The sequence below is a fragment of the Archocentrus centrarchus genome, chromosome 3 (assembly GCF_007364275.1).
Source record: "Archocentrus centrarchus isolate MPI-CPG fArcCen1 chromosome 3, fArcCen1, whole genome shotgun sequence".
NCBI classification, from domain to species: Eukaryota; Metazoa; Chordata; class Actinopteri; order Cichliformes; family Cichlidae; genus Archocentrus; species Archocentrus centrarchus.
In genome coordinates, this window is record NC_044348.1 from 16,489,058 (window position 1) to 16,516,823 (window position 27,766).

Genomic DNA, 27,766 nt, shown 5'->3' on the forward strand with positions numbered 1-27,766 from the left:
TTTCTTATGTGGCTTTCAATATGAATGACTTTTGGGGGGAGATCCCCCAGGACACCTACATATTACCATGGGCCTGTAGGTGAAGTCATATAAAAGGCCTCTCTCACTGTCCAGAAAATAGCAACATTGCAAGGGAAAAAAGTAGGGTCACTCCTGTACTGTTAACATAACCCAGGATCTTATGCAGTTTGTTGTTTTGTCGCATAACTTGAAGTGTCTTCAGACACGTGCTTATGGTATAGCCTACTTCTTTAGAGCAATTATTAAAACAGTTCTGTTGGACTATTTTGTAGTTGAAACATACAGTGGGAAATAAAATAAGTTGTAGGTCAATAACTAAAGACCAGTGAAAAAATCTAATTTAGACAGTATCAAACTTATGAACACACAATCATAAAATAACCCCCATCATCTCTCAAGAACGTAACAGAATTCAAAGCTTTGCAACTTTATATGAAATATATTTAAAAGCTTTATAAGTAGTAGGGATGATAAAAACACATCACGTTTTGAGTTTATCGGGTTTTCACAGATTTTCATTACTTGGTATTCACAGGTTTTTGGAAAAAATTTTAAATATTAACATTTTCACATCTCCACACTAACCTTATTTAGACCACCCTAATCGCTGGGGTAATAGTAATATTTTAAGAGGTTTAAGTACAAATATTATAAGCGATGTGACGAATATATGGATGATCCGTATCTAGACAAAAATGAATAGTGCGATGCTCCTGGGAAGCCTCAAATGACCCATTTCCATCCGTGAGCTGTTTATTAAATCTCATAACTATCTGTATAGAAATGTAACTTAATCTACACAATGGCCTAATGCTGTTCATGTAAAGACGAGAGTGATCATTCTTCTCTACTGGATAGTTTGAAGTACCGCTTATGATTCGCGTTTCCGTTTCAGGATTAGTAAGGGGGGAAATGCTCCCTTATACACTCTTTGATAACAAATCTTCTTCACCATTGGCTAGTTGGTACATATCCCACAATCCACCGCCTTACAACTTCCTTTTTCCTTTCGGCCATTTTCCTCCCTTGTAGGTATGTAAAGTTATCCTCCAAATATTTTTAAATAATCCGCTTTAATCCTCGATTTTTACTCTGTGTTTGTGAGTTTCACTCACAGTCTGAAAAAGTGTGTTTTGTCACCTTTGAAATAAGGTGATTATTGTCATGAGTTTGTTCGCTGAATTGCTGAGTAGCTAATGTTTTAACGCTGATGGCCGGTGAAGCTGGCTGGCTGTTGGTAGCTCTGTTTAAACCGTAACCCTCAAAATAAAGATGAACCTACGTGGATGCCGAAATGGCGAAGACAATTAATTACTATGCGTAGCAGTTTGTAACGATAATAGCGGTGCACGAAGGCAGCCGACTGCATCGTTAACGCGCTAGCTTAGCATCTTAGCTCTGTGTAAAGCGGAGGTTAGCCGGCATGACTGTCCGCTCATGTGTGTGTGCCACGCTGTATTGCAGGGAAGCAGGCAGCCATGGCCCCCAGCCGGAATGGAATGATCCTGAACCCTCACTTCCACAAAGACTGGCAGAAAAGAGTGCGCACCTGGTTCAACCAGCCAGCCAGGAAGATCCGCAGGTGAGGAAGACTGGGACGGGCGCTAACTCGAGCTACCGTACCCTCCAGCCACTTCATAAACGAGTGCCACTCAATTCAGAGGGCTGTTCTAGACCCGTAAAGTTGAAGTAAACAGTATAATCAAACCAGAATTAACCCCATGTTTGTATCAAAATAAGATTTAGCGTGATAGACGTGTATTATACAAACTAGTTACGGTGTGTTATATGCGTCTGTGTGAGATGGTAGTTAATAGTCTCTGTCCATTGGGACGTTATCATTTATTATATTTGAAAACTGGAACAATGAGATAATTTACTGAAGCAACTGTTCCTAATTTCATTGTAGCCATCAGTGTAATTGAGCTGATTAAGCTGTTGGTCAAAGAGGGCATTTATTTTTGATAGTGATGATATTTTACTGATGTTAAATGTCATCCAGAGGTTAGTGTGTGATGCTGTGGGCTCTTAGAGATGGTTTAGACTTGTGCAGTGAGTCTTTGTAGAGCCCACATCGTAACCTACTAAGTTGCCGAAGTTGTTACCAGCAGTTATAGTGCATTATATGTTAATTACCTTGTGTGTTTTGGCATTTTACATGTAGTGCCAGCCACGATAGAAGCTTTTGGTCAGTTGTGGTCAGTTTTTATTTTTCCAAAGGCAAACATATTTATCCCTAAAGCCCACCCCCCACCACACACACTCATACTCCTTTGTACATTCCCTCATGTCCATTCTGATAGTTTTGTCAATCTCCCCCCAGGTATCTGCTGACATTTGTGATTCCTTATATTGATACTGTGATTATTTACTTATATTGGGCCAATAGTTGTCATTCTCTCACTCATAAATTTCACTCATAAATTCTTAAAACAAAAAAAAAAACTGCAGCGTAAAAGTAGCCAGAAATGCATAGGAGCAGTACCGAACAGGGCAATCACAGTAGTTGCAGGCTGCATCGATAGGTAGTTACATTTCTAGCAAGGTGCAAGTCAGGTTACAACTTAGGTTATGTCATGGGGCTTCAGAGAGGTTTGTGGTTATGACGTACTTCCCGCATTAGTTGGACAGGGTTGGTTTCATCAGGTCACCAATTGCTGTTCTTATCTTGTTCTGCATTGTTTCTGAAAATTAGTTTAGGATTTGAATCATGTTATTAAATGTCTTGTTGGCTTTAAAAATGTTGTGGTTGATAGTTTAGTAGTTAACTAATTAAATACTAACAATCATCGGATAGGTCAGCATGGTGGTTAGCACTGCTGCGTCACAGCTTGAAGGTCTGGGTTCGAATCCACCATGACCTGGGCCTTTCTGTGTGGAGTTTGCGTGTTCTCCCCTTGTTTGTGTGGGTTTTCTCCAGGTATTCCGGCTTCCTCCCACAGTCCAAAGGCATGCAATTAGTGGGGTTAGGTTAATGGGTGATTCTAAATTGCTTATATGTGTGAATGTGAGTGTCTTTTAGCTTGTGAGTACACTAGCTTTGAAAATTTTGACAAACTTTAAAAAAAAAAAAAAAAATTTTGGTCACCGTATTTTCTGACATCCTCATGATAGTCACTGACATCAGTTGTCACTGATATTGATTAGAGCAAGTTTGTGGCTGAGATATTGGTGCATCTTTTTCTGTGATCAGTGTTCTTGTCTTTGAATACAAAAATACAAATACAAAATACAGACTTACTCTTGATTTTCTTATTGTTGTGGCTTTTTTTAAGTGACTCATTGGTTGAGCAACTGTAATAACCTCTTTCCTCAGGCGAAAGGCTCGTCAGGCTAAAGCCCGCCTCATTGCTCCTCGTCCTGTCGCCGGACCCCTGAGGCCACAGGTTCGGTGTCCCACTATCAGGTACCACACCAAGGTTCGTGCCGGACGTGGCTTCACCCTCGAGGAACTGAAGGTAATACGATATAGTTATCTGTAAATGTTTCATTAGAAGGTAAAGGTCATTTATTTACGTAGTCCTAAAATTGTAATACAGCGACTTTAAAAAATTCTGTGCTTCATTGACACAAAAGTGGAAGAAGCAGCAAACCAGCTGATTGATGGTGTTTGGCAATGGTTTGGTTTGGTAGAAGTTTCTCTATATCAGAATGAACCTGTAAAAACTAGGAAGTTATCATGATCTCTACATCAGAAGTGATATTTAGAGTTATTGTGGATGGAAACTGGAACAGACTATTAAACTTTGTTATAAATCATCCTTCTCGTCCAGTCAAAGAACTCAGTGGCTGTAGAAGAACTTCATGTTCTTGCCAAGGTGTACTATGGCAAAAGCATCAATTCTGTCTGTCTGAGAAAAATAAACTTTTCATGAGAAACAGCTGAGAGCATATGTCCTTTTTTCTGAATTTTGTTTTTCTTAAGTGTGCATGCATAGCACTATAAATCAAAACATTTATGTTTAAAGCTGCTATAAAAATTATATTTGAAATCAGCTTGACAGGTCTTCAAAATTCCTGACCACTACCAAGAGACTAGGAGTAAAGTTTACTCTTGCAAGATAATCAACTAAACAATGAATGTCCATGAACTTTTTCCAGTCATAACCAGGCCCAGTACTAATGTGAGTGCTCTCATTGTTGGTCAGTGTTAGTAAACCCTGAGTTGTGATCTTGCTTTGCGAGTGGCCCTAACTAAATAATACCTCAGCAAGCAAGTTAACCACTGACGGTGGACGTGTTCAGAAATTTAACAACCATTTTTTTGTTTTGCATCCAGATGATGACAAATCTCCGGAATCGCTGTATTTGCTTGATGAATACATTGAACCCATTTTCTGATGGCTGCTATTTGTTATTTAAAAAACAAGCAATTTCATTCTGACAGTTTGACATCAGTATTTTATCATGTAGAGGGCATGCGATCAAAATCAGAATTGTAAATGATCGAGTCCTCGTGCTAATATTCCTGCAGGCGGCTGGCATCCACAAAAAGACGGCCCGCACCATTGGCATCTCAGTGGACCCTCGCCGTCGCAACAGATCCACAGAATCTCATCAGGCTAATGTGCAGCGCCTGAAGGAGTACCGCTCCAAGCTCATCCTGTTCCCCAGGAAGGCTTCTGCCCCCAAGAAGGGAGATAGCACTGTAAGTTTGTTGTTCATGTTTTCATGTGGAGTACAAAAATGTTACTTTGGTGTTGCTGGTGGCTATTAATTCTTGGTTTTGTCTCAATTCCTGGGGAAAAACAAGTGTTAAAACATTCAACAAAAGCATGTGGCCAATAGGAGTTAGCTGTGTATAAAAGCTGAAAAGGGACAGTTTTGGAGCCCTCTTTGGTGTGAAAGTGCCATTTCCTTAAAAAATCCCTTTAAATGTATTAACAGAAAAAAAAAGGGGAAAAAAAAGAGGGGTGCTGTGGCTAAAATAAGAATTGCTCATACATTTTGAGATAATGAGCCGAAGAGATTTCAGACAGACTGGGCAGCAGTCTTTTTAGTGAAGGATCATTTGCAGTCTGAATGCTTTTTCAACTGCTTCCTTTAGACTGCATGGGATTTCAGGTAACCCAGGTAACCTGGGCACATTTCTACTAATTTAGAAATTTGGTTGACCAGGCATGCTGATGAATTTCAGGGTTTCTCTGTTGGATCATCATTATAACACGCAGTTTGCACAGTAATTCCATGCTGCTTGTCGGCCGCAGCTCACTCTGACTTTTTAAGCCAAGCTCCGCTCCCACAGTCTGGCACCTTTTAAATGTACACGTGTCAGCATGATTCCCATCAGTCTGCTTAACCAGGCTGATTGGAATCAAACCAGAAGGCTTTAATGAGCAAATATTTGACTGCTTTGTGGAGGGTCTTACTGCATTGTTGTTGGAGATAGATTTTGCTTTTTGTTCCCTTGAAAAATTAACTGTCATCGTTTCAGGAGGAGGAACTCAAGATGGCCACTCAGCTCACTGGTCCAGTCATGCCCATCAGAACTGTAAGTTGCAGCTCTTGCAGCTCTTATCAATGAGGATTAAGATAGCTGGAAATGCATGTGATTGGTTTCACTTAAACATTATCTTTCAGATTGCCCATCAACTGACAAAATCCAGCCATTTTTTTTTTTTTTTTTTAATTACTGGCTGTTTTTACCTAGATCATCACGCCATCAGTGATGACTGATAAAATATGTATTAACAGTCTGATCATTTTGTATTACAGCAGTCAGATGATGACAAATCTCCGGAATCTCTGTATTTCTTTGATGAAACACTTGAACCCATTTTCTGATGACTGCTTTTTTCTTCTTTTAGAAATCAAGCTGGAAAGCTGATCTGATTTTCACAAAATGTTAAATTCTCAAAATTAGACTTAAGCTGGATTTGGAGATGTACTTATTTATCAGTCTGTAGGGTGTGTTAAAAATTTTTGTCTTCTTCTTCAGGTGTACAAGAAGGAGAAGGCCAGGGTTATCTCTGAGGATGAGAAGAACTTCAAGGCTTTCGCCAGCCTGCGTATGGCTCGCGCCAATGCTCGTCTTTTTGGCATTCGTGCCAAGAGAGCCAAAGAGGCTGCTGAGCAGGACGTGGAAAAGAAGAAGTGAAAATAGTCACTATGGAACTTTGCAAAATAAAGTGTTTAAAAAGAGCAAGGTGTGAATGTCATGATTGAGATCTCATTTAGATTGACAGATGGTGGTTTTCATGGGCTAATCATAGATAAGCTGGCAAGATTTGATTCCCTCACCAAGATGAGAGCCAAGACACGTGTTTCTTCAGCAAGATTACACAAAAACTACCAAATTGAATTTCATGAAACCTGGAGAGGTGGAGTATGAGCAAAGGAAGAACCCACTACATATGTTTGTGTTCTGATCAGTTTCTTTAAGAGCCTTGGCAGAGGATGTTTTCACTGGATGTGTTTTTTATAGATGTATAAAATCTTTTTTATACCCTTTAAAAAATAGCTGTTGTCTTAAGACTAGCATATGGTGAAGTGCGGGCTCTGAAAATACATATATATTTTTGGAATATAATGAAACAGAACCTTCAGTGAAAGTGGTTTCTTTGGGACCAGGGTTCAAGCATTTATGAAAACATCAAAGCAAAATTGGATGGGTTAATCAAAAACCTGACTGCAGGAATAAAAAAAAATAATTCAATGAAAGTTTTGATGAGGTCTTTTTCCAGCAGGTGCTTTGGATTATAGAGAAAGTAGTGGTTACTAACTAAAAATGACCCATTGTCCAACTTTTCATGATAATTTTTTTGTTTTTGTTTTTTTAATAGTCCTGGTCAGCTGCAGATTAGATTGGTGAGGTTAAAAGTTGAGAAACCAGCCCCCAGCACAACAATGGGGCACATCTGTCAGTGTAGCAGCTATGAACTTGCTCTTAATGTGGTTCTGTGTGTATAAAAGATGCATTTACAACAGTAGGGGGCACTGGAGGTACAAAATGTAGCTCATTGATGCAATAAATGGAGGAATTGTAAATGGATGTTTTGTTTTGGACCATGTCAAACCTAACAGTACTGGGCATAGTATTCATCAGTGTATTACTAAATCAACTGTCAGTAACTCAGGAGAGAGGAGTGGGAAATTTCTCCAGTTAATTTCTGTAGTTTTTCTTAGTATATTTGAAAAAAAAAAAAAGTTTAAAGCAGAGTTTAAATCCGGAAGATCCTCTTAAACATGACTGTTACAGCATTGCAGGACCTGTGCATTATCTACAGCATGCGAATTCACAGGTGAGTGAATGTCAACAACCCCCCACCCCCGAAGGAGGTCAGGAAAGGTGGACGGTATGAAAAAAAAAAAAAAAGTTGGAAAGTTTTGCATTCAGCCGCTGTAGGGAAACAAGGCTGAATATTAATTTTTATCCATAACTTTCATCTTGCAGGCATGAAACAAAACTTACATTACAGCAGAGGCTCTGCACATTTTGAATTTTGTGTACTGTAAATATACAAAATGGTGAAGCAGAACAACAAAATTTTGCTGATGGAGTGAGATCGCCTATTACTAATGCATTACTCGCTATGTAAAGATTCAGTATGCTCAGCATGTCCATGTATACAGGCTGGGAAAAAAAAGGGTGGGGGAGACTCGGTGTCCTTGTGTATGACTCCTTGAGTGTCTCTTGTGGTCCCGCGGTCTGAATATCCATAAATAATTCAGCTAATGAAGGTGAGTGGACAGTCAACTTGGTTGGACGGGGGTGAAATAAAAGCTCAAATGGATGGTCCTGTTAACCTTATGATAGGGTACTGCAAAATAACTGATAGAAAAAAAAAAGATTTTAGAAATATTACTACCTCTATTAATGGCTCATCTGTATAGTTATGTGCAGTCATTTTATCAGGATGGATACTTTCAACAAACACAGTATCTTATTAATGACTGCTGGCATGAATTTCCTCCTTTATAATACTGTTATAATAAACACATAATGATGGACAGATATTTTTATTGATTCCTGCTGGAAAACTCATCCTCTGCATCTCACCCATCCTGTGACTTAGGATACAGGGCCCAGCCGCTGGGCAGGAGAAATCTGTTAAGTCAATGTATCATATGTCATAAAAGCCTGACCCAGAGATTGGTGTTTTGTTTTGTTTTTTAGCTGATGGACAGAAAATCATTTAAGAACTTTAACAATCCATTTAATTCCTTTATCGAGCAAGAATTCATAGACTCACTACCTCAGATACACTTTTAAAGAAGGAATCTATATTAATCTATAAATGTAATGTAGAGAGCTGAATGAGCTGAATGTCTTACTTTTTTTGCTGCTTACCAAAATGTCTTTCATTGACTGTTTGCTTTCCCTATCTAAATGCGCTCAGTGAGGTTGGACATCCGGCAGTGTGAGCTTCTTCTCTGTGATGCGCCCTGTGTAAAAGGGTACTTTTTGACCACAGTGTTTAAACAAATCAAACATGACTCCTGGAGATAACAGCTTCCATCACCAGAAAGAAAACTTTAAAATCAATAACATCTTTGAAACTTTCCAAAAACCTTCCTTTGCACAAAAAAAAAAACGCTCAACTCAGTGGAGTCGCTGGTGGAAAATTTCACACAAATGCTCTGAGAGAGCTAGACTGACTAAAAATATGAGTGCACCAGACCATGTTAAGAGCTCCTCCTATTTGGGTTATTGTACATGCAATGTGGTCAGCAGCACCAAGGCAAGCTCTGAATGTGACTGGGGAGAAGCAGCAGGGGGACTCAGAATAGATAATCCATGTGTAAACGCAGGGAACGTCCTGTGAGGTGCTCAACCGACACAGCAGCAGCAGCAGCAGATGGTCGTTGTTTGGAGCTGTGGCGTAACAGGGCTCAGGTGTGTGCCCCAAAGCAGACGCTTAATACCACCTCTGAATACCCATGGAAGAAGAGGCAGTGAGGGTGAAAACTCTGGGAGAGATCTGACTCTAGGTGTTGTCAGAAAACAGCCAGTGTGCATGTTAAACGCTGGGTGCAGATCCAGGCTTCTTTTGTTTACACAACTTCACATATAATATCAACCTGAAAGCAGAGTTTGCGTAGTCTGCTTGTGTTTTTTTTTTTTGTAACATAGTGTAACAGCTCAACAGAGGAGATAATTAAAAGCAGGGGGCCAAATGTTTTGTATCTGATGCTGCTGGAATGATGTTATTGACCCGGCCGTCTGCTTTGAAAGCCTCTCAAAGTCATATCCTCTTGATATAAAGACCAGGTTGTAACGTGGCAAAACTCAAATAAAAACAAAAATGTTCCATGTATCTGAAGGACATTTTAGTATTGTGAGATTTAAAAAGCTTCTGAAATAAAATGTTAAAATGTGAAGCCTACACTTTTCTGCTGTCATTCACTTTATTGTGGTAACTAACAGCCAGCCACACAGTGTGCTTCCAGACTGCTTAAACTAAGCTTTTACTTTGAGTTTTACATGAACCCCAACTTCTCAAGTAATTTTGTCTATTTTCCTCAGCTGCTTTGTCTTTTTTGGCCTTCGGTGCTGTTTTGTTGAAACTGATGTTTTTGTCAGTACCATGTATAAATGTTATGCAATATCTGGAAATACATTCAGGAAAATAATACATTTGTGGGTGGACTGTGAAAAGGTCCAAGCATAGACGCTGTGTAGAAACAATACATTATGTAACATACACAGCTGTCAAGTGATTGAAAATCCACAGTGTGAATCAATTCATGGCCATTTTTATTGACAGCAACTTTAAACTTGACTCTGTGCATTTGTGGGTGCACGCTCTCAGCATATACAGTATAGTACATGTGGGTGCATGTGTCTATTTAGCAAAGGTAGAAGAGTCACCTGTCCTCAGCTGTCTGCATTTTCCACATGGAGATTTGATTGTGATGTGCTGCTGCTGGATGATCAGTTCTTTTGAGCTTCCTTGGCAGTTTTATGCATGCCTGTGTACAAGCTGACAATATTAGTGAAGAGCTACATCTCATTGTAGAATGACAGATTTCTGTTGAAAGGTGGTTCAGTAAATGGCAAGGACGCAGAGCAGAGTAGTTAAAGGGGAGCTATTATGCTCATTTCTGACACCACATTTTCATTTCATGTACTGTTCCTTAGTGCTGCCCATCACTTCATCCTCTATAAAACATGCCTGAGGCCACCCTCCATTTCAGTCAGCTTTCATTCTGATTGGCTGCCCCTTTCTAAACAGAAAAGCAAGACAGTGGGGCTTCTGTTCTGAGAGCCAGATCTGTGTGCCTGAGAAGACTACTTTAAGGATGCCCACTCTAAATAACATCACAGTCAAAGAGTAGGAAAAAAAGAAGAAGAAGAAAAAAAAGAGCTTTCAGGTCACAGGGATTACTTGCACTATGCCAACCACATTATTTTAAACTTTGGTCATATATGTATATATGCAGAGTTGTGTGCAGCTCTCTTTTGCGCAGAAGTGGTTTTCTTCTCTCTCTTTTGCACATATTGCAATAGTGCACTTTATCCTGTTCTTTACACCCTAATACTCTCCAGAATGCAGCTTATTCAGGCCGGTAGGCTGCTACAATACACAGTGAAAAATTTGACCATAAACAGTATTTTTATGTTGGAAAACCAACTGAATGGCACAACTATCCAAACCTAGGTATAAAAACCACTGAGGCTGCAGAGAATTTAATTGCAAATAGAAATGAACGTCAGCTTATGGGGGAGAGTAAAACATCAAACATATGACATGCCTTTCCATAAAATTTGGGTCTTATATTGGTGTATATTTATAGCTGAGAATTTAAATGTAGTCTAATAACCAAATCGCACAAGAGCTATGCACACTGCACATCTCCATCTCAGGTTTGGTGCTTTGTGTGAGCTCCCAGATCCCATCTTGTGCGGTATTTTCACACAACCTCTTTCCCCCTTCTTTTACAGACTCGGTTTCTAAATTGAACTCCAAATAATCGAGTCCCAGCCAAAAGCCCATCCCTTACATCAGCAGCTGGACTCTCTCCACTCCCCATCCCTACAAGCCGAGCCTACTCCCTCCTCACCAGTCTAACCAATGAGTTTCGGCGGAGAAAACAAAAATCAAGCAGTGTGTTATGGGAGCGGATTAAACAAGTGTGTTCAAGAAGAGAAACAGCGGCAGGTAGGAAGTGAGTTCCCCCCGTTAACTCGACTGTCAGCGCAGATTATCGCTTTGGATGAAGTGCCGTTGAGTTTTTGATCAGCTGCAAATAGTCTGGGAAGTGAGCTAATGATAAATGCTTTTGTGAAAGTAGACTATTCGTTTTAGGCTTTAATTGTTGTTAAACAAGAGTGTTGTTTTGCCAACACCAGCCTTAACCGGTGTTGGGGTTTTGAAGCTTACAGATCAGTGGTGGAGTTAATTCACTGGGATAAAGTGTGAACTGAGCATTTAAGCGCGTTTCTCGCATCGTTTCATAAGTTGTTGAGTGAATCGGCAGCCCTCGCCTCTTTAGCGTTTAGCGTGTTGCTCTACCAGTAGATAAGTAGAAGTTTGATTCATAACATGCACTTGGTCATATTTTGGAGTGTTTGATGCTGGCTGTAATTTGAGCTTTCTTGAGTTAAGTTGGAGATGGATGCTTTGAGGTAACATGTGGTTTCGCAGCTGGCGTACGGGCGCTGTCCCCGGTGCTGAAAGCCGAGCGTGGAGTCCGTTACACTTCTTCCTTTGAATCTCAAGGATCTGAAATTTACAGTGAATGATAGAGGAAAGTCTAGCCCCACCTTTAACGCCGTTAAGCGGGTTAACAGTTCTGCGAAACCGCTTTGCTCAAGTACACTTCAATAGGGCGTATGCTGCCCACATTACAGCTCAAACCCGTCCTTTCTTTGTTTCCTGCCTACTAAACCCATTGCCTTTTGGATGCCTGATTCTTTTCAGCTACTTTCACTTGTTTGCTTGTTGTTTAATAGGAGAAATGTAATAGGAGAATCTTAAATGAATCTTTGCAGGAATTTGAGCTAGACTCCTAAAGTCTCAACCTTGCCACCTTCATGTTCTGTTCGTCAGTATTACCAAGGTGAGATGATAACCCTCAGGAGGGGGACAGCTCTGACAGGCAGTAATAACAGCATGAGTTCAGTTTGGTCCCCTGGGACTCAGCAAGAATCTCTGTTTTTGTGACAGCTGTACCAAGTCAAAAGGGCCCGTCTCCTGTGAGTGTGCCAGGTCCTTACCGACATCGCTCAACCTATCACTGGATTTTTTCATCCCTCAGAGCTATACCACAACCTCACCTCGCACTGCTTCGCTGGTTGGCAGATCACTCTTGCCCTGAGCCAGGATGAATGATGTTCTGGAGGCCACCTCCCCCGCAACCAGCCTCAGCGGTCCAGCTACCTGTGTCACCAAAGTCGAGCTGCGTGTGTCTTGCAAAGCTCTGTTGGACCGAGACACTCTGAATAAGTCAGACCCCTGCGTCATACTAATGGTACAGAATGATGGACAGTGGATAGAGGTGAGGTCTCATTTAATTCTTTAATACTGACACTACTGTACAGGTGGTGCTCTGAGGGGTGTGACTAATATCCCCTCACTTAGCAGTCCACCTTTATTTATTAATCTCCCTGTTTGAGTCAATAGCCGCACTATTTCAAAGAATCATGCTTAGACTCACACATCAAGCGAGCTGAAATACTCAAATGCAGGCCCTTGAGTTGATCTAAATAATATGTTTTCTTAATGTTTAAATAATTGCACAGGGAGATACAGAGGACAGTTACTCAGTCTTCCTTCCCTGTATCATAAATCTAAGATTAAACATCGGTGATGTGTGAAATATTGTAGATCGGGGGTGATATTGCTCTCTCTGTCTCTTGCCAGTCGTCACAAAATCTGTGTAGTCATACAAGACCGACCAGGGAGATAAATCTGTTAATGGTTTGGTGAACTTGCAGCTGTTTTTTTTTTTTTTTTCTTTTTTTTTTTTTTTTGCTCTTTCAGAAAAGAGCATGGCTTACACAACAGCTGCCTGGCTCAGAACTGAAAATGCCAAATGGAGTATACATTTGCAGTCATCACTGCCTGTCTCCACAATTAAACAATTCCCAAACAAATTGTGTTGCCTGTCCTGTAGGATTCACATTAGGTGCAGTATAATTCACTTGTCTACATGGTTAAACAGTGGGCTGGTAATTTGCAGCATGATGAGATGTGTTCCAGCTGAAAATGTTTACTTTCTTGGTTTGGTCCCAAACTGATCTGAAGTGTAGGCAGCGGCTCTCTCATTTCCCTGTTAATTAAGTCATTTAGTTCATGAGGGAGAGCCAAAAGGCAGGTCTCCATTAAGTAGAGGATGTGTTAATGTGAGGCAGAGGATATCTAATTATATAGATTTTTTTTTCCCCTGCAACTCTTCATCTTACAAAAGGCCCTGTTTTTAGGGAAGTGGGAGATGATTAACCCTGACAGATTTTTGCCACATGGGTCATTTATTGGAGGTGCACACAATAATGTTTGGGCTATATGAATGTGGAAACCTCTAAATGCTATTTTTAGGCAGGAATGATTAAAAACGTGCTTTGACGTTGTCTTGGATTTTATTTGATGGGAGTTTGTTACATGAGATTACTGACCTGGGTTCAATGTAGCATGAATTAATGAGTGGCTATTTTTAGCCACACTAAATGAATCATATGCATGAAAAAAAAATCCATCCATCCATCCATCCATGCCAGTCTTGACAGTCATAACAGTATTCACCAGTTGTCCAATGCTCTGCTGTCAAATCCCTCAGTTCTGGGTGGCACCATCCCGTCTGCAAATTGTTTACTTACGTCAGCAACTGAGTAAGAAGCAGAGCCCACTCATATCACCACCATATCACGCTCTTCCTCCTCTCTAAGCTTATGCTGCATGGCCCCGGTGGCTTACTGTCTGTTAAACTGCACATATTTCCATGATTACCTTTTTTCACCACCTGCTCACAGGGCAAATTAGGAAGCAGGGTGAAGATCACAAGGCATATTCTGCTTTCACAGAACTGTCCTCTTTTTATATAAAGTGGACCCTGCACTCTTCTCTGAAAATGTGTTTATTGTGATAAAGCAGCTGAAAAAATGCACGGAAATGAATTAATATAGAAGTGAATCTCCCATGTCATGAATCTCTTTATAGTTTCTGGCCCCACACCAACAACAAACAGGCATCACACACAGACTTCAGCGCAAACTACCCTACGTAGCTTTGATTAGCCTTCCTCAACAAACAGGCTCATCATACTCATCCCAAATCTGCCCAACCAGATGGCACAACGAGGGAAAGAAGAGGCAAGAAAGGCCGATAAAGAAAAATAGGGGTAAATGTGACTATGGAGGCCAAGTCCAACCTGGTAGTTATTTTCTTTCTTTGCATTGCTTGCTGGGTATATTGGAAACAATAGAGCAACTCCTGCTTATTATTATTATTGTTACCCATACAGCTGTCCTGGCTATTTATCTGGCAGATATCTAGCACATATTAAGCGATATGTACAACCTTTTTACTAAATGACCGATCCAAAGTCAATTTACAAATATAGAGGAAAACAAAAATGAAACTGACAATTGAGCAATTAATTCTATCAACGTAAGTACATTCATGAAAAAAGCAAGTAGATCCCATCTGGTGTTCACATGAAAATTATGTCATGTCATCATGCAAAGATCTCTCAGCAAATTCAGCCCAAGAAAAGACCTTTAATTTCATGACAGGATCTACAAGTAATTCTTGCAAGTGTTGGTGTCAAAATGCCTGCATGTACAATCTGATTTGACCTGCCCAGGAGGCATGCCAGAAAAAGACAAAAAAAATAAACATGCAATAAAAAACCCTTTACTGTCCAAAAAGAACATTAAAGTAAAGTTACATTTTTTGCACTGAACAAAAAGGTAAACACCAGGCTTTCTGAAACAATATGCCCTAGACAGATATGTTTGGCAGGGACCAAAAACAGCTTTTCAGAAGAAGAACCTCAGACCAACTATGGCAGAAATGTTATGGTTTGGGGCTGCTCCAATGCCTTAGGGAAATGGACAGCTTACAGTCATTGATTCCAGTATAAATCCTGCATCATACCAAAAGTGCTTGAAGATAATGTGAGGCCTAAAGCTGAGGTTGAACCCAAAGTGAACCTTTGAGCAGGATAATGATCCTTGATGCACTAACAAATCGATAAAGGAATGGCTCAAAAAAGAAGAATTGGAAAAAGCACATGCGAGAAAACATCTTGCACCTGAAGGGATTTTGCATGGAAGAGTGAAAAACTCTGATCTCAGACACCGATTCACAATTGTGCAAAATACCTTAAGAGGTTATTTCTGCTAAAGGGGGCAATTATAGCTTCTGTGACCAAATCTGCCCTACTTAATTTTTTTTTTTTTTTTTTAGAAGAATAGCACGTCTGCGGATGTTATTGTTGAATACCAGTTTTATCTCTAGGCGCAATTACAAAAATATCTTATTTTTGTCCAAATGTCAAAAAAGCCAACAATTTCCATTAGATGCACTTATGTGTTTACATAACTGTATATAAGAAAGGCTAAATGCTTGGGAAAAAAAATCAGAATTTCAGGAGTCCAGTCAAATTATTCATGCATGGATGGGCCCATGCCCTTCTTTAGCATGTAAACTGGCACCAATAAAGATGCTTCTGTGTACGTGGGAGGCATTCTGTGGTTTGGGTCTCCTTGGAAGGAGGGCTCAGCTCAAGTTATTCTGAGTCATCCTTATTGTCCTACAATGAAACATTTCTATTCACAAATATGAGTGGGTTTCTTCCAGGTTGGTAACAACTGTGTTTTGTGACGAGTCACTGAAGAGGATGAAAAAATTTCACTCAAATTTTCTAACTTTTACAGTCAAAATCATTTATGTCCATCAAAATATCTAAGAAATGTTGCCAAGAATTACCTTAAATGTTGACGTGTGAACTTATTTGTAAAAAAGCAGGACTTGGAAGCTTTGCATGAGAAAGCAAATTCTTTTCTTCAGTGCTGACTGAAGTGTTGTAAAATAAGCGCTATTATAATGACTTCCCATAATGCTCTCCCTTGAAGAAAGTGCCATGGCTCATGCACACCTTGTCATGAGAACGACAATCCATCATTCATTTGTCTCAAACATGCTTTGATACAGCACGCAAGGGGGAAAGCTTAAGATTATCACTCCTCCAGTTATTCTTTGGCATATTATTTATAAAAAAAACCCCAAAACATTAAATGGCTTAAAAAACAAGAAAGTAACCATTTTTCAAGTGAAGTATAATTATCTATTTTCCAACAGATTTAAGAGGACTGGAATCACCCTAAAAACTGTGTTAGAAAGCTCCCTCACAAAATAAGGGAATACCTTTTTAAAGACTTGTAAAATCTATTACAGGGAGCTGTTGGCTTGTGATCTATGATACTCCCCTTGATGTCTGTGCTTTTGATTTGTAGATTAGACATATAATATTTTTGTGTAAGATGCAGGAAGCTTGCTTTTTATTCCAGATTCCAGCTCAGGGCTTCAGCTGATAGACTTTACCAAAGAGAGAGATGAGAAATGAGAGAACACTGTCACCCATTTGTAAAGTAATCAAAATAAAAGCATGGACCTGCCCCACTGACAATGAAGAAATGACTTTGGACTTTGTCTCAGACAAGCAATATTGAAGCAGCCACGTTTGGATGAGCCCTCAAACCTTTCCCGGTCCTTCATTTACTGGCAGTAGATCAGTTCTATATTGCACCTCTTGATGGGTCTCTTTTCCCTTCTGTGTCATTCACTATTTGTAGATTTAGGGTTAAGTCCCAAACATCTTTTGTATGCATACAGTACCAGTCAAAAGTTTGGACACCCACATGTCCAAACTTTTGACTGGTACTATATATCTGGTTTAATTTGGAAATTCAGGCATTCTTTTTTCTGTATATTTACTGTTCTTTTTAAATTTACCAGTACTAAAGTGCCACTGACTTCAAAAACACACTCAATGATGATTTGTCCTTGAGACAAATTGGGCAGTGTAGAAATGTTCATGGAACTGTGTGAGAGCTAAATTCTACATCATGAACAGATGGGGCCCCAGAGAGATCAGCCTTTCCTTGTCAGGCAGTCAAAGACAGGCATGGATGTTTTCTCTAAGCTGAAATTAAATGTCAGAGCCCTCCAATCATCTCTCATATCATCCTCTCGACAAATATAATAACATCTGCCCTTCTTTATAAAGAAACTAGTTTTATTTCCTTACATGCACTGTGAAGTGATATAGGATACTGTCTGCAAAATCTATGGCATTTTGTCAAAGAGGGGCTTAATTTCCTTACAAATGCACATGGTCTGTTATGATTAAGAACATAAAATGAACATGCATTTAGGTTCAAAGGTTCATTCAGTGTGTTCCCTCTCAGCTGGACAGGACAGAAGTGATCAAAAGCAACTTGCACCCAGTCTTTGGCAAGGTTTTCTCACTGGATTACTACTTCGAGGAGGTTCAGAAACTACGATTTGAGGTTTATGACATCCATGGCACTCACAGCATTGGAACTCGTGATGATGACTTTCTGGGAGGGGTGGAGTGCACTCTTGGCCAGGTAAGCAGAGGCTGCTGTCTTACTAACCCATTTTTGCCAGTTTTAGCACCAGATTTGTGCCCAAATAACCAGGATTTGTTAGTATAAAAGAACTAAAACCTGCCCAAACATTCCCCTTTTGTCTTTGATGTTGCTGGTAAATGATACTGTATATTTGTGGCAGTACAGTAAATGAGTCATACTTATTAGTGATGTTGAAGGCTAAGATCTCTATATATCGCTGTTTGCTGCTGAAGGCTCAAGGCCAACATTTTGTTTATCTCGCTCTTTGCAGATTGTGGCCCAAAAGAAGATGGTGAAGCCTCTGTTGCTAAAATATGGGAAATATGCTGGCAAATCTACCATGACAGTAGGTTTCTAATGCTGTGTGTGTAATGTTTCTGCTGTGATGAATGAAATCATCTGAACACATTACACATTAGCTTTGTGTTGTTCCTTAATATCAATGTAGTGGTAACTGACAAAAGCAGGCATTTTTTCTGTAGTAGTGTCCATTTTGGTGGCATGGAGAAGCATTCCCACTAAATACACAGGGAAACATGAAAATCCATAATAAGTGTTGCATGCATAAGAAATCATGTGTCAGAGAATAGCTCTTCATTCATTATCTGCTGTTTTACAGTGAACAAGCCAGTGGTGATAGCACATCAAACCATGGCAATTTAAATTGTGCAATGCTCCACTCTGGTCTGGAAATATACAAGAGAATCTCATCTTCTTCTTCCTCTAATGAATTCATGGCGGACACGTTGCTGCAAAGTCTGACAGCATTATTATCACTGGGTTGGACTGTCACATGCAGTACAGATGTTCCCGTGTTTGTGCCCATCTCCTGCATATTTTTGGTGTCAGCAAAAGTACAAAGTTTGATTTAAATTCAGCCCCATTTCGTACACATGAACAACCGACTTTTCCTGTTCTGTTTACTTCTATTTGGCTTCATTTACTGAATGCAGGCATGACATTTGAAGAGTAAAAATTAAAGACGAACTTATCCGTTTAAAAACACTTAATATATTGCCACATTTAGAGTTTATTTAAAGAGCAAATGCATTCAGAAGCCCTCCGGGGTGAGAATTCACACAATGGAATAATCTGGCCATTTCATCTGCACAAGCGCCGAGAATTCAGTGCACCAGCATAATGTTGAACCATTATTCACAGTGCTGTATGTGTGGCACATACATAATACCATTAAATAATGGTGTAGCTCTTCATTATATTTTACTTGCTACACATTTCTGAAAAAAAAAAAAAAAAAAAGGGAAAATGATGTTATTGTAGCACATTGTATGAGACACAATGGAGATAATGTAGGAGGTTTTTTCTTTTCTTTAAAAAATAATAAAAAAAGAAAGAAATCCTAGATTTATGCATACATATTTGTACTTCTACACCCCCATTGATATGATGCATTACCTAACCCAGGGGGCCAGGATTAGGTAACGCATCAGGTATTTGAGGTTACATAATTATTAGCTAAATGCAAAGTCCGACCATGTGGATCCCGCCTCAGACTAAGTTAAGATAAGTAAGAGAATGTACTGAGAAAGTATCAAAAACATGCACCTGTTCCTTTCTGTAAACACTGTATTGTTGCCTTAGATCTGGAGATGTATAACAGACAGTATAAACTATGTCCTTAGTCATGAGACATAAGCTGTTTTCACACATAAATTCCAGAAAATGTGCAGGAAATCAAGTTGGGACAATGCCTGAACTTGCCCTTCTCACATGGAACACACAGTGTTACCTTGTGCCGTCATGTGTCCTGCTTCCTGGAGCAGACAATCATCTCGTCTCACTCTTGCACTCTTCTCACATGCGTTCAACTGAACATATGAACAAATATACTTTTTAATGTTTATTATAGGGCAAAACAAATGGGTTTCAGCTAAAAGTCCTCATCAGCACACCTGGACATAACACAGATGAAGGCAGCAGGCTGGTAAAAGCTGCTTAAAATACGATCCGGCTGCTTCAGACATTTGCGCTATCATGTGCACCTCTTTCGCATGTGAAACATACACATACACAGCCCCCCAACTGCCCAACATCTTTTACAAAGATTTTACATGCTAGTTGTTCTTGTCAGGACAAACTGTCTGATGAAAAAAAATTCTTTCCTTGCCTGTCATCACTGTCAAGCATTGTCTAGCCCTGGGCATGCTTGCGTTACAGCCACAGTTCTGACAATTTGATGCAAGGTTTCTGCCAGTTTCATACAAAGAAGCAGAGCGCAAAGCTTTGTGTTCTGTGAGGTGGACAGACAGCACAAAGAGAGCAGCAGAAGGTGCACAATGTTCCTTAAAAATGGCATTCCTGAACTTTTTCTCCCTAAACACATATCTAAAGTGAAAAAAACAATCCGATAACTAGCATAACTTTACTGTTTTGCTGTACTGTGGTAACTTTTATGTCTATAAAAAGGGAAATCCACAAGTTGAGGCAATAACCTGTGACATGGAAGCCTTCTGGTTTCTATCTAATGAGTCTCTCGACTCTCTGTGCCAAGTAAAAGCCACTTGGAAAAAAATATAGCCATGTTAATGATTTTCAGTTATTTTTTATAATAAAAAGTCAAATGATGTGTCTTTAAATGCATATGCAAGTGCATAGAAATATTCTTGTTACAAAGAAGTGGGTAGGATTTTATAATACAAACTGTAACCTGTAATTTGCATTTACCATGTAATTTTTGTAAATATAAGGTGTCATTTATAGAGCGTAAAAAAAAAATACATAAGCACTGTTGAACAAGGTAGTAACCTTTGTAAACTATTTATAAGTAAAGAGTACGAAAGAAATTAGACATGATTTAACAAGTACAGTACTGTACAAAGTCACCTCTCATTTCTTTATATTTTGCTTCCAAATAGTCAGACTTTCTTGTAATTTTTTAGTCATCTTGAGCAGAGGTTCTCCAGGCTTTTCAGTCCAATCTGACCATTTTCAGAGGAATGTTTTTTTGTTTGTTAAGCCACCAACAAGTTGATTCCCAAGGAGCTGTTAGTCAAAAAACATGGCATATCGCAGCATGGTGTGCAGTGTGTCCTGGAAAAATCTGAGGAAACTGGACAAAAGAAGAAGGGTCAGGCCTGAAAGAACTATTTACAGCAGATGAACAGTCTCTTTTTTTCCTTAAGAAACAGAAAAAAAAAAGATGCATAGAGATGCATCTAGCCCTTCAATTGATCCATCTACCGTTCACTGAAGCCTCATTGGAAATGGTGTGAGTGGAAGGGTGGCTGTGAAGAAGCCATTCTTAAGGAAGTGAAACAGGGAGAAAAGGCTGAGTTATGCCACATTAATAAGAACTGGACTGAAAATCGGTTTCAACAGGTCATATCAGTGAAATGCTTTGGTCAAAGAATAAGTATTTCACTGATATTATTTTGAATAATTCTCACAAACCGCATGTTCTGTTTTATACAATTAACTCTTATCTTAAACCGCTCTGATACACATCCTTTAGCATTTCTTCAGCATCTTGTGAAAAATTTCTCCACTATTTTGTGGATAAGATTGCCACAATCTGCGCAAACTTCTTGCCTCCTACTTTTGACCCTTCTGTTTCTGTCACCGGCTCTGCTGTCTTTAGCAGATTTGAACCTCTGGCCCTCCCTTCTCTCAAGAAAATCACTGCTAATCTGAGGCCCTTAGTCTGCCTCACTGATATGGAAAGTTTATTTATGTGTATGCATGTGTGTATGGTGTGTTTCTAATTTTATTGTGTAACCCTTTGTTTCATGTCCAACACTATGGTCAACTTTGTTGTTTTAAATGTGCTTTATAAATAAATTTGGATTTGGGTTTGGATATGGGGTGATGGATCCAAATTTGAAATGTTTTGTTCAAATTATCATCAGTATGTTTGGAGGAGGTCAGGAGAGAGGTACGACGGTGAGCATCTGCAGCCATCTGTAAAACACGGTGGAGGCTCTGTCACGGTTTGGGACTGTATTTCAGCCAGTGCTGTTGGAGATCTTGTTAAAATTGATGGAATTATGAACAAAGAAAAGTGCCATCAGATTTTGACTGGCAGCAGCTTCATTTTTCAGCATGACAATAATCCCAAACACAATGGCAATGCAGAAGAACACATAATGGAACACTATCAGTCATGGATTGGCCTCCCCAGAGCCTCATCCTGAGAGAGGACAAAACAAAAGGCTGCCAACATCCAAAGAAGAGCTTTGAATGTTCTTCAAGAAACCTGGAGAACTATTTCTGAAGACTGCTTACAGAAATTACAAGAAAGCTGCCTGAGCGAGTTCAAACTATGTTGAAGAATAAAGGTGGTCCTACCAAATATTGAACCATTTCCTTTTATTTTTGCACGTTTCAATAAATCGCTGCACCTATTTCGCATTTTCCTTGCAAAATATAAGGAAAAGAGGGGTGACTTGCACAGTACTGTTGGAGGATTTTAGCATTTTCTTGCATTTTTATTCCCTTGTTTTACTTTACCTGCTAGTAAGTGTTTTACAGGACTTCACTCTAGATTCAGAAAAATTACATGATAAAGGTTGGGAAATTATTCAGCATAAGGTGTGGAATATACTATGAACAGCTTCCAAACAGGATCCCTGCAAACTGTAAGGACTTCATTTTTTTCACCTTCATTTGTAATAGGATGTCAGAACAGTACAAATATTCATTATATATAATTAATAATAAATATTTATTATAACAGAGGTAGGTAAGTTTTACAAGTGTGGAATTTTATTTGCTGTGTAATTTGTGTGTTTAACCTCGTATTGGTGTGCACATCTATTTTATCCTTAGGAGAGTCATTCTTTATGGATTACATTTACATAGCTTTTAAAACCTCTTTTCTAAAGAGCTTCACAATGTGTCTGCCTGTTCCCACGTTCACGCGCATTCACACAGTGATGACAGAGAGCAGTCATAAAATTAGTCATCAGGAGCATTTTGAGGTTCAGTGTCTTGCTCAAGGATGCTTTGAAATAAAAACATGTTTCATTTTAGTAGATTCTGCGATGAAAAAAGGAGCCCAGCACAATATTTTATTTTTATTGTGGCGCTTGAGTCACAAAGTTCATGTTTGTGAGCTTTAAGGTTGTGTTTCTGAAATATATATCACACTCTTAATTCACATTTCTTTTAACAGTAATAATGTAGATGCTAGCACCAAAATATTACTGCCAAATCCCTTTTCCTTCCAGGTGCATGCTGAGGAAATTTCTGGCAACAACGGATATGTGGAACTCTCCTTCTGTGCCAAGAAGCTTGATGATAAGGTGAGAGGAGTACACATTTTTGATTGAAATACCAACACAGTTGTTTTATTAGATGTGGTTTAGAAGCATTAGACAGGGAGTAATGTGATAATACTCCTGTCATGATACTGTATAGGCTAAGAAATCATCCACAGTGATTCACCGGCATTAAATTTATGCACACAAAAGAGGATTATTTTTCACTTTCAAAAAATCATGGCATATGTGAATTACATTAGTATTTACGATTATTTGCATTATTACATGTTTATCCACGTGACGGTTACACTTTAAGGCTGGATATCACTGACCTTAGCTTCTCCTGGACTCACACTGTCAAACTATGCTGAAGGCATATTTCAATCAAAAAAGCAGCAGGAGCTCACATCTAGTTGCAACTCTGATGATCTGTAGTCACACCACGTTCTCAGCAACAAGCCTCGGGATCCAAGACTCACAGGTTGCCCTTTGATTCCCAGCACTATTTGGAAAAAAATTAAAATTTTCTACAGCATGTGCATTTATTTTTGGAATTTCATCCTGAAATTTACAGCCTGCTCTGGCAGTGAAATCGAACCTGAGTCTAACACACAGGAAATAATAAAAATAAATCCTTGTTGTGAAGTCCATTTTCTCCTGCTTTTAATGGTCGCTCCACGTATCCACTTTCTGCTGAAATGCTGGAGAAGCCACTCTGATTGCCACTAAGATTTCTGCTAATCCAAATAAATCACTGTTACTTGCGGAGCAATCATGTGTAGTCATTTGCCACTCGGATGCAAAAGTGTTTATTTGCTCTGAACAAACAATACAGCATCTTATGTGATGCAGCCTACACATTTTAGTTGTGAATATTAACTATTTAAAAACAACAATGTAGACTGTGATTAGACATCGATTTTGTTTACAAGCAAATAGATTTTCATTTTATTTCAAAAATAACCCATCCTATGTCATATCATAATAAGGAGATATCATTTGGTAGTGTTGAATGTGATTTATTGAGATACAGAATTTGATTAATAACCTATTTCATGATTAGACTCAGAGGAACCATCATAGCAGAACGGAGTTCCAACAATGAAAGAAATTAGGACAGGACCTCCTGGAGTCTAGATGCTGGTGATAGTAAAGATGAAGATGGAGGCTCAGATAGGCCTCTGGAGGCAGGTTGCACAAATGAGAGTCTGAAAGGCAGAATGACAGAAGAGCACTGAGATTTAAAGCACAGAAAAGAGAGGCTGATTGGCTTGTAGAAGGCGGGCAAGAAAACGATTGGCCTAGAGTAATGATGTTGACAGCGTGGGAAAGTGGGAGTGATGTAAAGAATAGACTAGCAGGACACCCAGGAAAGTTGGCAAATGAGTGATTACATATCTTCTTTGCTGACCTTATGCATAAGCTTCATTTGATAGGATTATAGGCACAACTTGACAGAATAAAGTAGGCAAACTTGGTGTCTGGCTGTGAGAACTTCATTTTTTGTCATCTAAGCAAACAAGTCATAATCAAACATGCACGGTTGGCATCATTAACAAATTTGCATTTCTTTTGTTTCTTTTGCTGTCAGATTGGGAGGAGATACGGATGCAGACATTTGCTCTTAAAGCTGGGTTAGGCAGCGAGTTGCTGGCATGGGTGGACAGAAAAAAATCCATAGTAACCTTTCAGCATATTGTAATTCGAGTACTCAAAGAGGGAACTAGAATCCTGCACATCCCCCAGCCTCTGCCTTTGGGCATACAGCAGTGAATGTGATTGTTGAGGGTTCTTTCTATTATTCTGGGGTCTTTACCTTACAATATAAAGCTCCTTGAGGCAGCTGTTGTTGTGAATTGGTGCTAATGAATTGAATTGAATTGAATTGAGTTGAACTGAGACTTTTGTCAATCCCAGGTCTCTTCAGATAAGATCAAGTTAGTGGTATATTGTTGGATTTTGGGAATTTTAGGTGAAACATGGGTTTAAGCACATGCCCATTGGGGATGCTTAAAATAGAGCTGCAAGAGATGGGTTATCTATTTTGAAATTGTGGTATTTTTTTTCTTATGCATTTTGCATTCCTTATTAGGTAGTGCAAATAAAAGTGGTTACCCTCCCCCCCTTTTAATATATTGAGCTGTTTTCCCATTTATGTAACAGTAGATACCCCAGTCAGCACAATATACACACTTGACTGTTTTGCTCACAACTCTAAAAATTGTAAAGAAAATATTAGAAAGAAAACTCCAAGAGTCAAACGATCCACCACATTGGCTAACACTTGGTGATGGTGGGGAGGAAGAATGTCCTATTAACAGGAAGAGACAAGGCTCAGGGATGGGCAGCCATGTGCTGAGGCCAGTTGGGGGGGAAACGGGAAAGAGAAGAGCAAAGCAGCATGCAAAGAGAGACAACAGCAAAACACAAAGTCTACTTAGATATCCAACTCACAAACAGAGGGACAGTCAAGCAACTAACCACATGGTGAATGTAAGATAATTAATGTAAAAGATATTGTAGGCTATGCAGGCGCTACAAACAAATTCTGAGCTTCCACTGCAAAAGTCTCATCAATGCCATGATTTTAAAACTTCCATCACCTTATCAGAATTTATCAGTGTGAAGCACTTGAATAAATTGCATTGCTGGGAATAAAACCAGCAATCAGTGTGGGTTAAAATTGCTGTAACAAATGTGTTTATTTCAAGCTGGGTTACTACAGCTCAATGAAACCAATCCTATAAAAAAAAAAAAAGTTAGGAGTTAAGAAGTCTCAGTGTGTTGGCGTGGCACACCAATCAGCAGACCAAAACACTGGAAGTGTACTTAGCCTGAATGACCCACACTCCACTTCCAACATAAAAATACCCAAACTAATACCAGTATAAAATATTAGCAGAAAACAGTAAACTCCCACTGTAGGAGCCACAGCACTAAAAACAATTAAATGCTGTTAGAACTACACTAGAGTCTACTGAAAACAAGAACTAAAGCAATAAAAAATGACCCATGTGGAGCAACCAACACTGTATCACAAGACTGCCACTAGTCCAGGACCGTTACGACTGTTTGAAAATGAAACAAATGACTGAAGAGCCGTATATTTTTATTAAACTAAAACAAACACTTACATAAAAATCCAATACAACAAGATGCATATACATCCCTACCTCACCCCGACGTTAAAGTAGTCCTGCTGAAACAAGCTAATAAAGGTAAGCAGCAGTGATCACAGCAGCAGGAGTGAAACTAAGCCACTTCATGAGCCTCTCAAGGGGTCAGGTGTTCTCACCTTGAGTCTCTGAATTGTGTCTGGGTCCTAGTGCCCTCGTATTACAAGTGATAGAATTTCTTCTTATATTTTTTTTTTAAACAAAATTAATTAGCTGTGACAGGCAGCTTGCATATAGCAATTTGTCTAACAAGGACAACAGATGATGACTGAAGCATGACTCTTTCTAATGAGCTGCTCATCAGTTGCATCCCCCTCAACCTGCTGTAAACACTGAATGTCAGACTATACATGTTGCTGAGCAAAAGGATTAATTATGAGGTATGATAGATTGTGGTAAATGGTAATGACAATAACATTACAGTTATTGTAAACCTGAAATTGAAATTTGACATGTGTGTCTCTTGAGTCCATGCTACTGATGCCACTGGCTAGTGGTTGCCATGGCAACAAAGTGAGGATCTTACAGCTCCTTTTTTTTTTTTTTTTTTTTTTTTTTGTGCTCCTATCCCTCAGGAGATGTATCTGGCTAATGTAGCGGGAAATGCATCTTTAACTGTCTCATTCGTTGTACACAAAACTCCCCTCACCCACCCAGCCGACACAGGCACACAGAACAACACAGACACACAGACGAGCACATAGTAATTATTTGTTTTCCTCCCAGAAGAATCAATTGACCTCAATAATCAGCGTTGCCTCTGCTCTCAGACGCCTGAACTTGAGACTCAGGGGATGATTCAAGGCTACCACAAATAACCATAAAAGATGCAAAATGTTCCACATGTTTTCAGTTAATTGGGGCATTTACTGACACTGAAAATGGACATAACCGCTTCTGAGTTGATCTGAATTCATCGTGTTAATTGCAGCCTAATGCTGGGGCTATTTAACATGTGTTTCGCACAAGTTGTGAGGTGCAAGAGAAAGCTCAAATGCTCTGCACGTGAACATCTACACAAGTCTATTTAGTCAAGAAAAATGCTGAGTGAAAAATGTAATAAGTAGATAATGGCATGAGGTGGGAGCTTATAAAATAGCCACAAGTTCTGCAATAATGATGTCTTATTCAAAAATGCCACCATGCTGTGCTGTAAGTTTTCTGCCTGTGTCTTCTGACCTTTAATCACAGAGACAATTGCCTGACAATTATTCCCCCCGCAATCAGTAAAAGATGAATTAGTGTCAACAGCCATCTGTATGAATCACCTGGACAAGCCCTAAAAACGCAACATCCCAAACACCCAAGCCTGTGTGGAAATCATCACAGCTTCACTGTCGATGCTGGCAAAATGCAATCTTTCATCTTCAAGAGGCTCTAAATGAAATTAAACCAAACTCTCAGTGTTAAATGTGACATTTCACATCATTTGATCTAAATAGATCTTGACCTCAGTAAGACTCCCTGAATAAATAAAGCTAGAAAAGTAAACCAAAGAAATCTGATTTTTATACGCGTCTCCTTTTCTGATTGACAGCAATTTTAGACAGAATGTTAAAATAAATGTTTCCAGAAGAATCTTTTCTGTGAACTGGATGTTTCAGGGATCTCTCCCCTCTAGAGCCAGTGGGTCAGTTAGTTTTGTCTTCTCTGTTTCTGCAGGATCTCTTCAGCAAGTCGGACCCGTTTATGGAAATCTATCGAATCAATGACGATGAAACTGAGCAGCTTGTTTACAGAACCGAGGTAACCTCGCCGCATTCCCACCCCAGCTTCATCAACAGCTGTTAACACGTTTCTAACACTGTCCT

General features: G+C 39.3%; 2 protein-coding genes and 2 non-coding genes across 4 annotated transcripts in view; all 4 read left to right on the forward strand.

Moving 5' to 3' along the window:
• Positions 1–1,009: 1,009 nt before the first annotated feature.
• rpl13 (ribosomal protein L13) lies at positions 1,010–6,162 on the forward strand. The gene is made up of 6 exons (XM_030726446.1): positions 1,010–1,053; positions 1,486–1,603; positions 3,338–3,479; positions 4,496–4,669; positions 5,456–5,512; positions 5,960–6,162. Exons 2-6 carry the CDS (start codon positions 1,500–1,502, stop codon positions 6,116–6,118), a joined length of 636 nt encoding a protein of 211 aa, XP_030582306.1. The 5' UTR covers positions 1,010–1,053; positions 1,486–1,499; the 3' UTR covers positions 6,119–6,162.
• LOC115778418 (small nucleolar RNA MBII-202) lies at positions 4,302–4,380 on the forward strand. The gene has a single exon (XR_004019791.1). It is a non-coding gene; the product is annotated as a small nucleolar RNA MBII-202 (small nucleolar RNA).
• On the forward strand, positions 5,745–5,825 carry LOC115778417 (small nucleolar RNA MBII-202). Its single transcript, XR_004019790.1, has one exon. It is a non-coding gene; the product is annotated as a small nucleolar RNA MBII-202 (small nucleolar RNA).
• Positions 6,163–11,006: 4,844 nt separating the features above from the next.
• Positions 11,007–27,766, forward strand: part of cpne7 (copine VII) — a 33,490-nt gene continuing 16,730 nt past the window's right edge. Inside the window, exons 1-6 of the mRNA XM_030721268.1 lie at positions 11,007–11,130; positions 12,223–12,462; positions 17,375–17,557; positions 17,832–17,906; positions 22,747–22,821; positions 27,618–27,701. Of these exons, the coding sequence (XP_030577128.1) occupies positions 12,289–12,462; positions 17,375–17,557; positions 17,832–17,906; positions 22,747–22,821; positions 27,618–27,701 (591 nt within the window). The 5' untranslated portion in view covers positions 11,007–11,130; positions 12,223–12,288. The remainder of the gene's footprint in view (positions 11,131–12,222; positions 12,463–17,374; positions 17,558–17,831; positions 17,907–22,746; positions 22,822–27,617; positions 27,702–27,766) is intronic.

Coding starts and splice junctions, on each gene's coding strand:
- rpl13 (XM_030726446.1), top strand. CDS start 1,500: ATGGCCCCCAGCCGGAATGGAATGATCCTGAACCCTCACTTCCACAAA. Junction 3,480..4,495: donor TCACCCTCGAGGAACTGAAG/GTAATACGATAT, acceptor ATATTCCTGCAG/GCGGCTGGCATCCACAAAAA. Junction 5,513..5,959: donor CAGTCATGCCCATCAGAACT/GTAAGTTGCAGC, acceptor CTTCTTCTTCAG/GTGTACAAGAAGGAGAAGGC.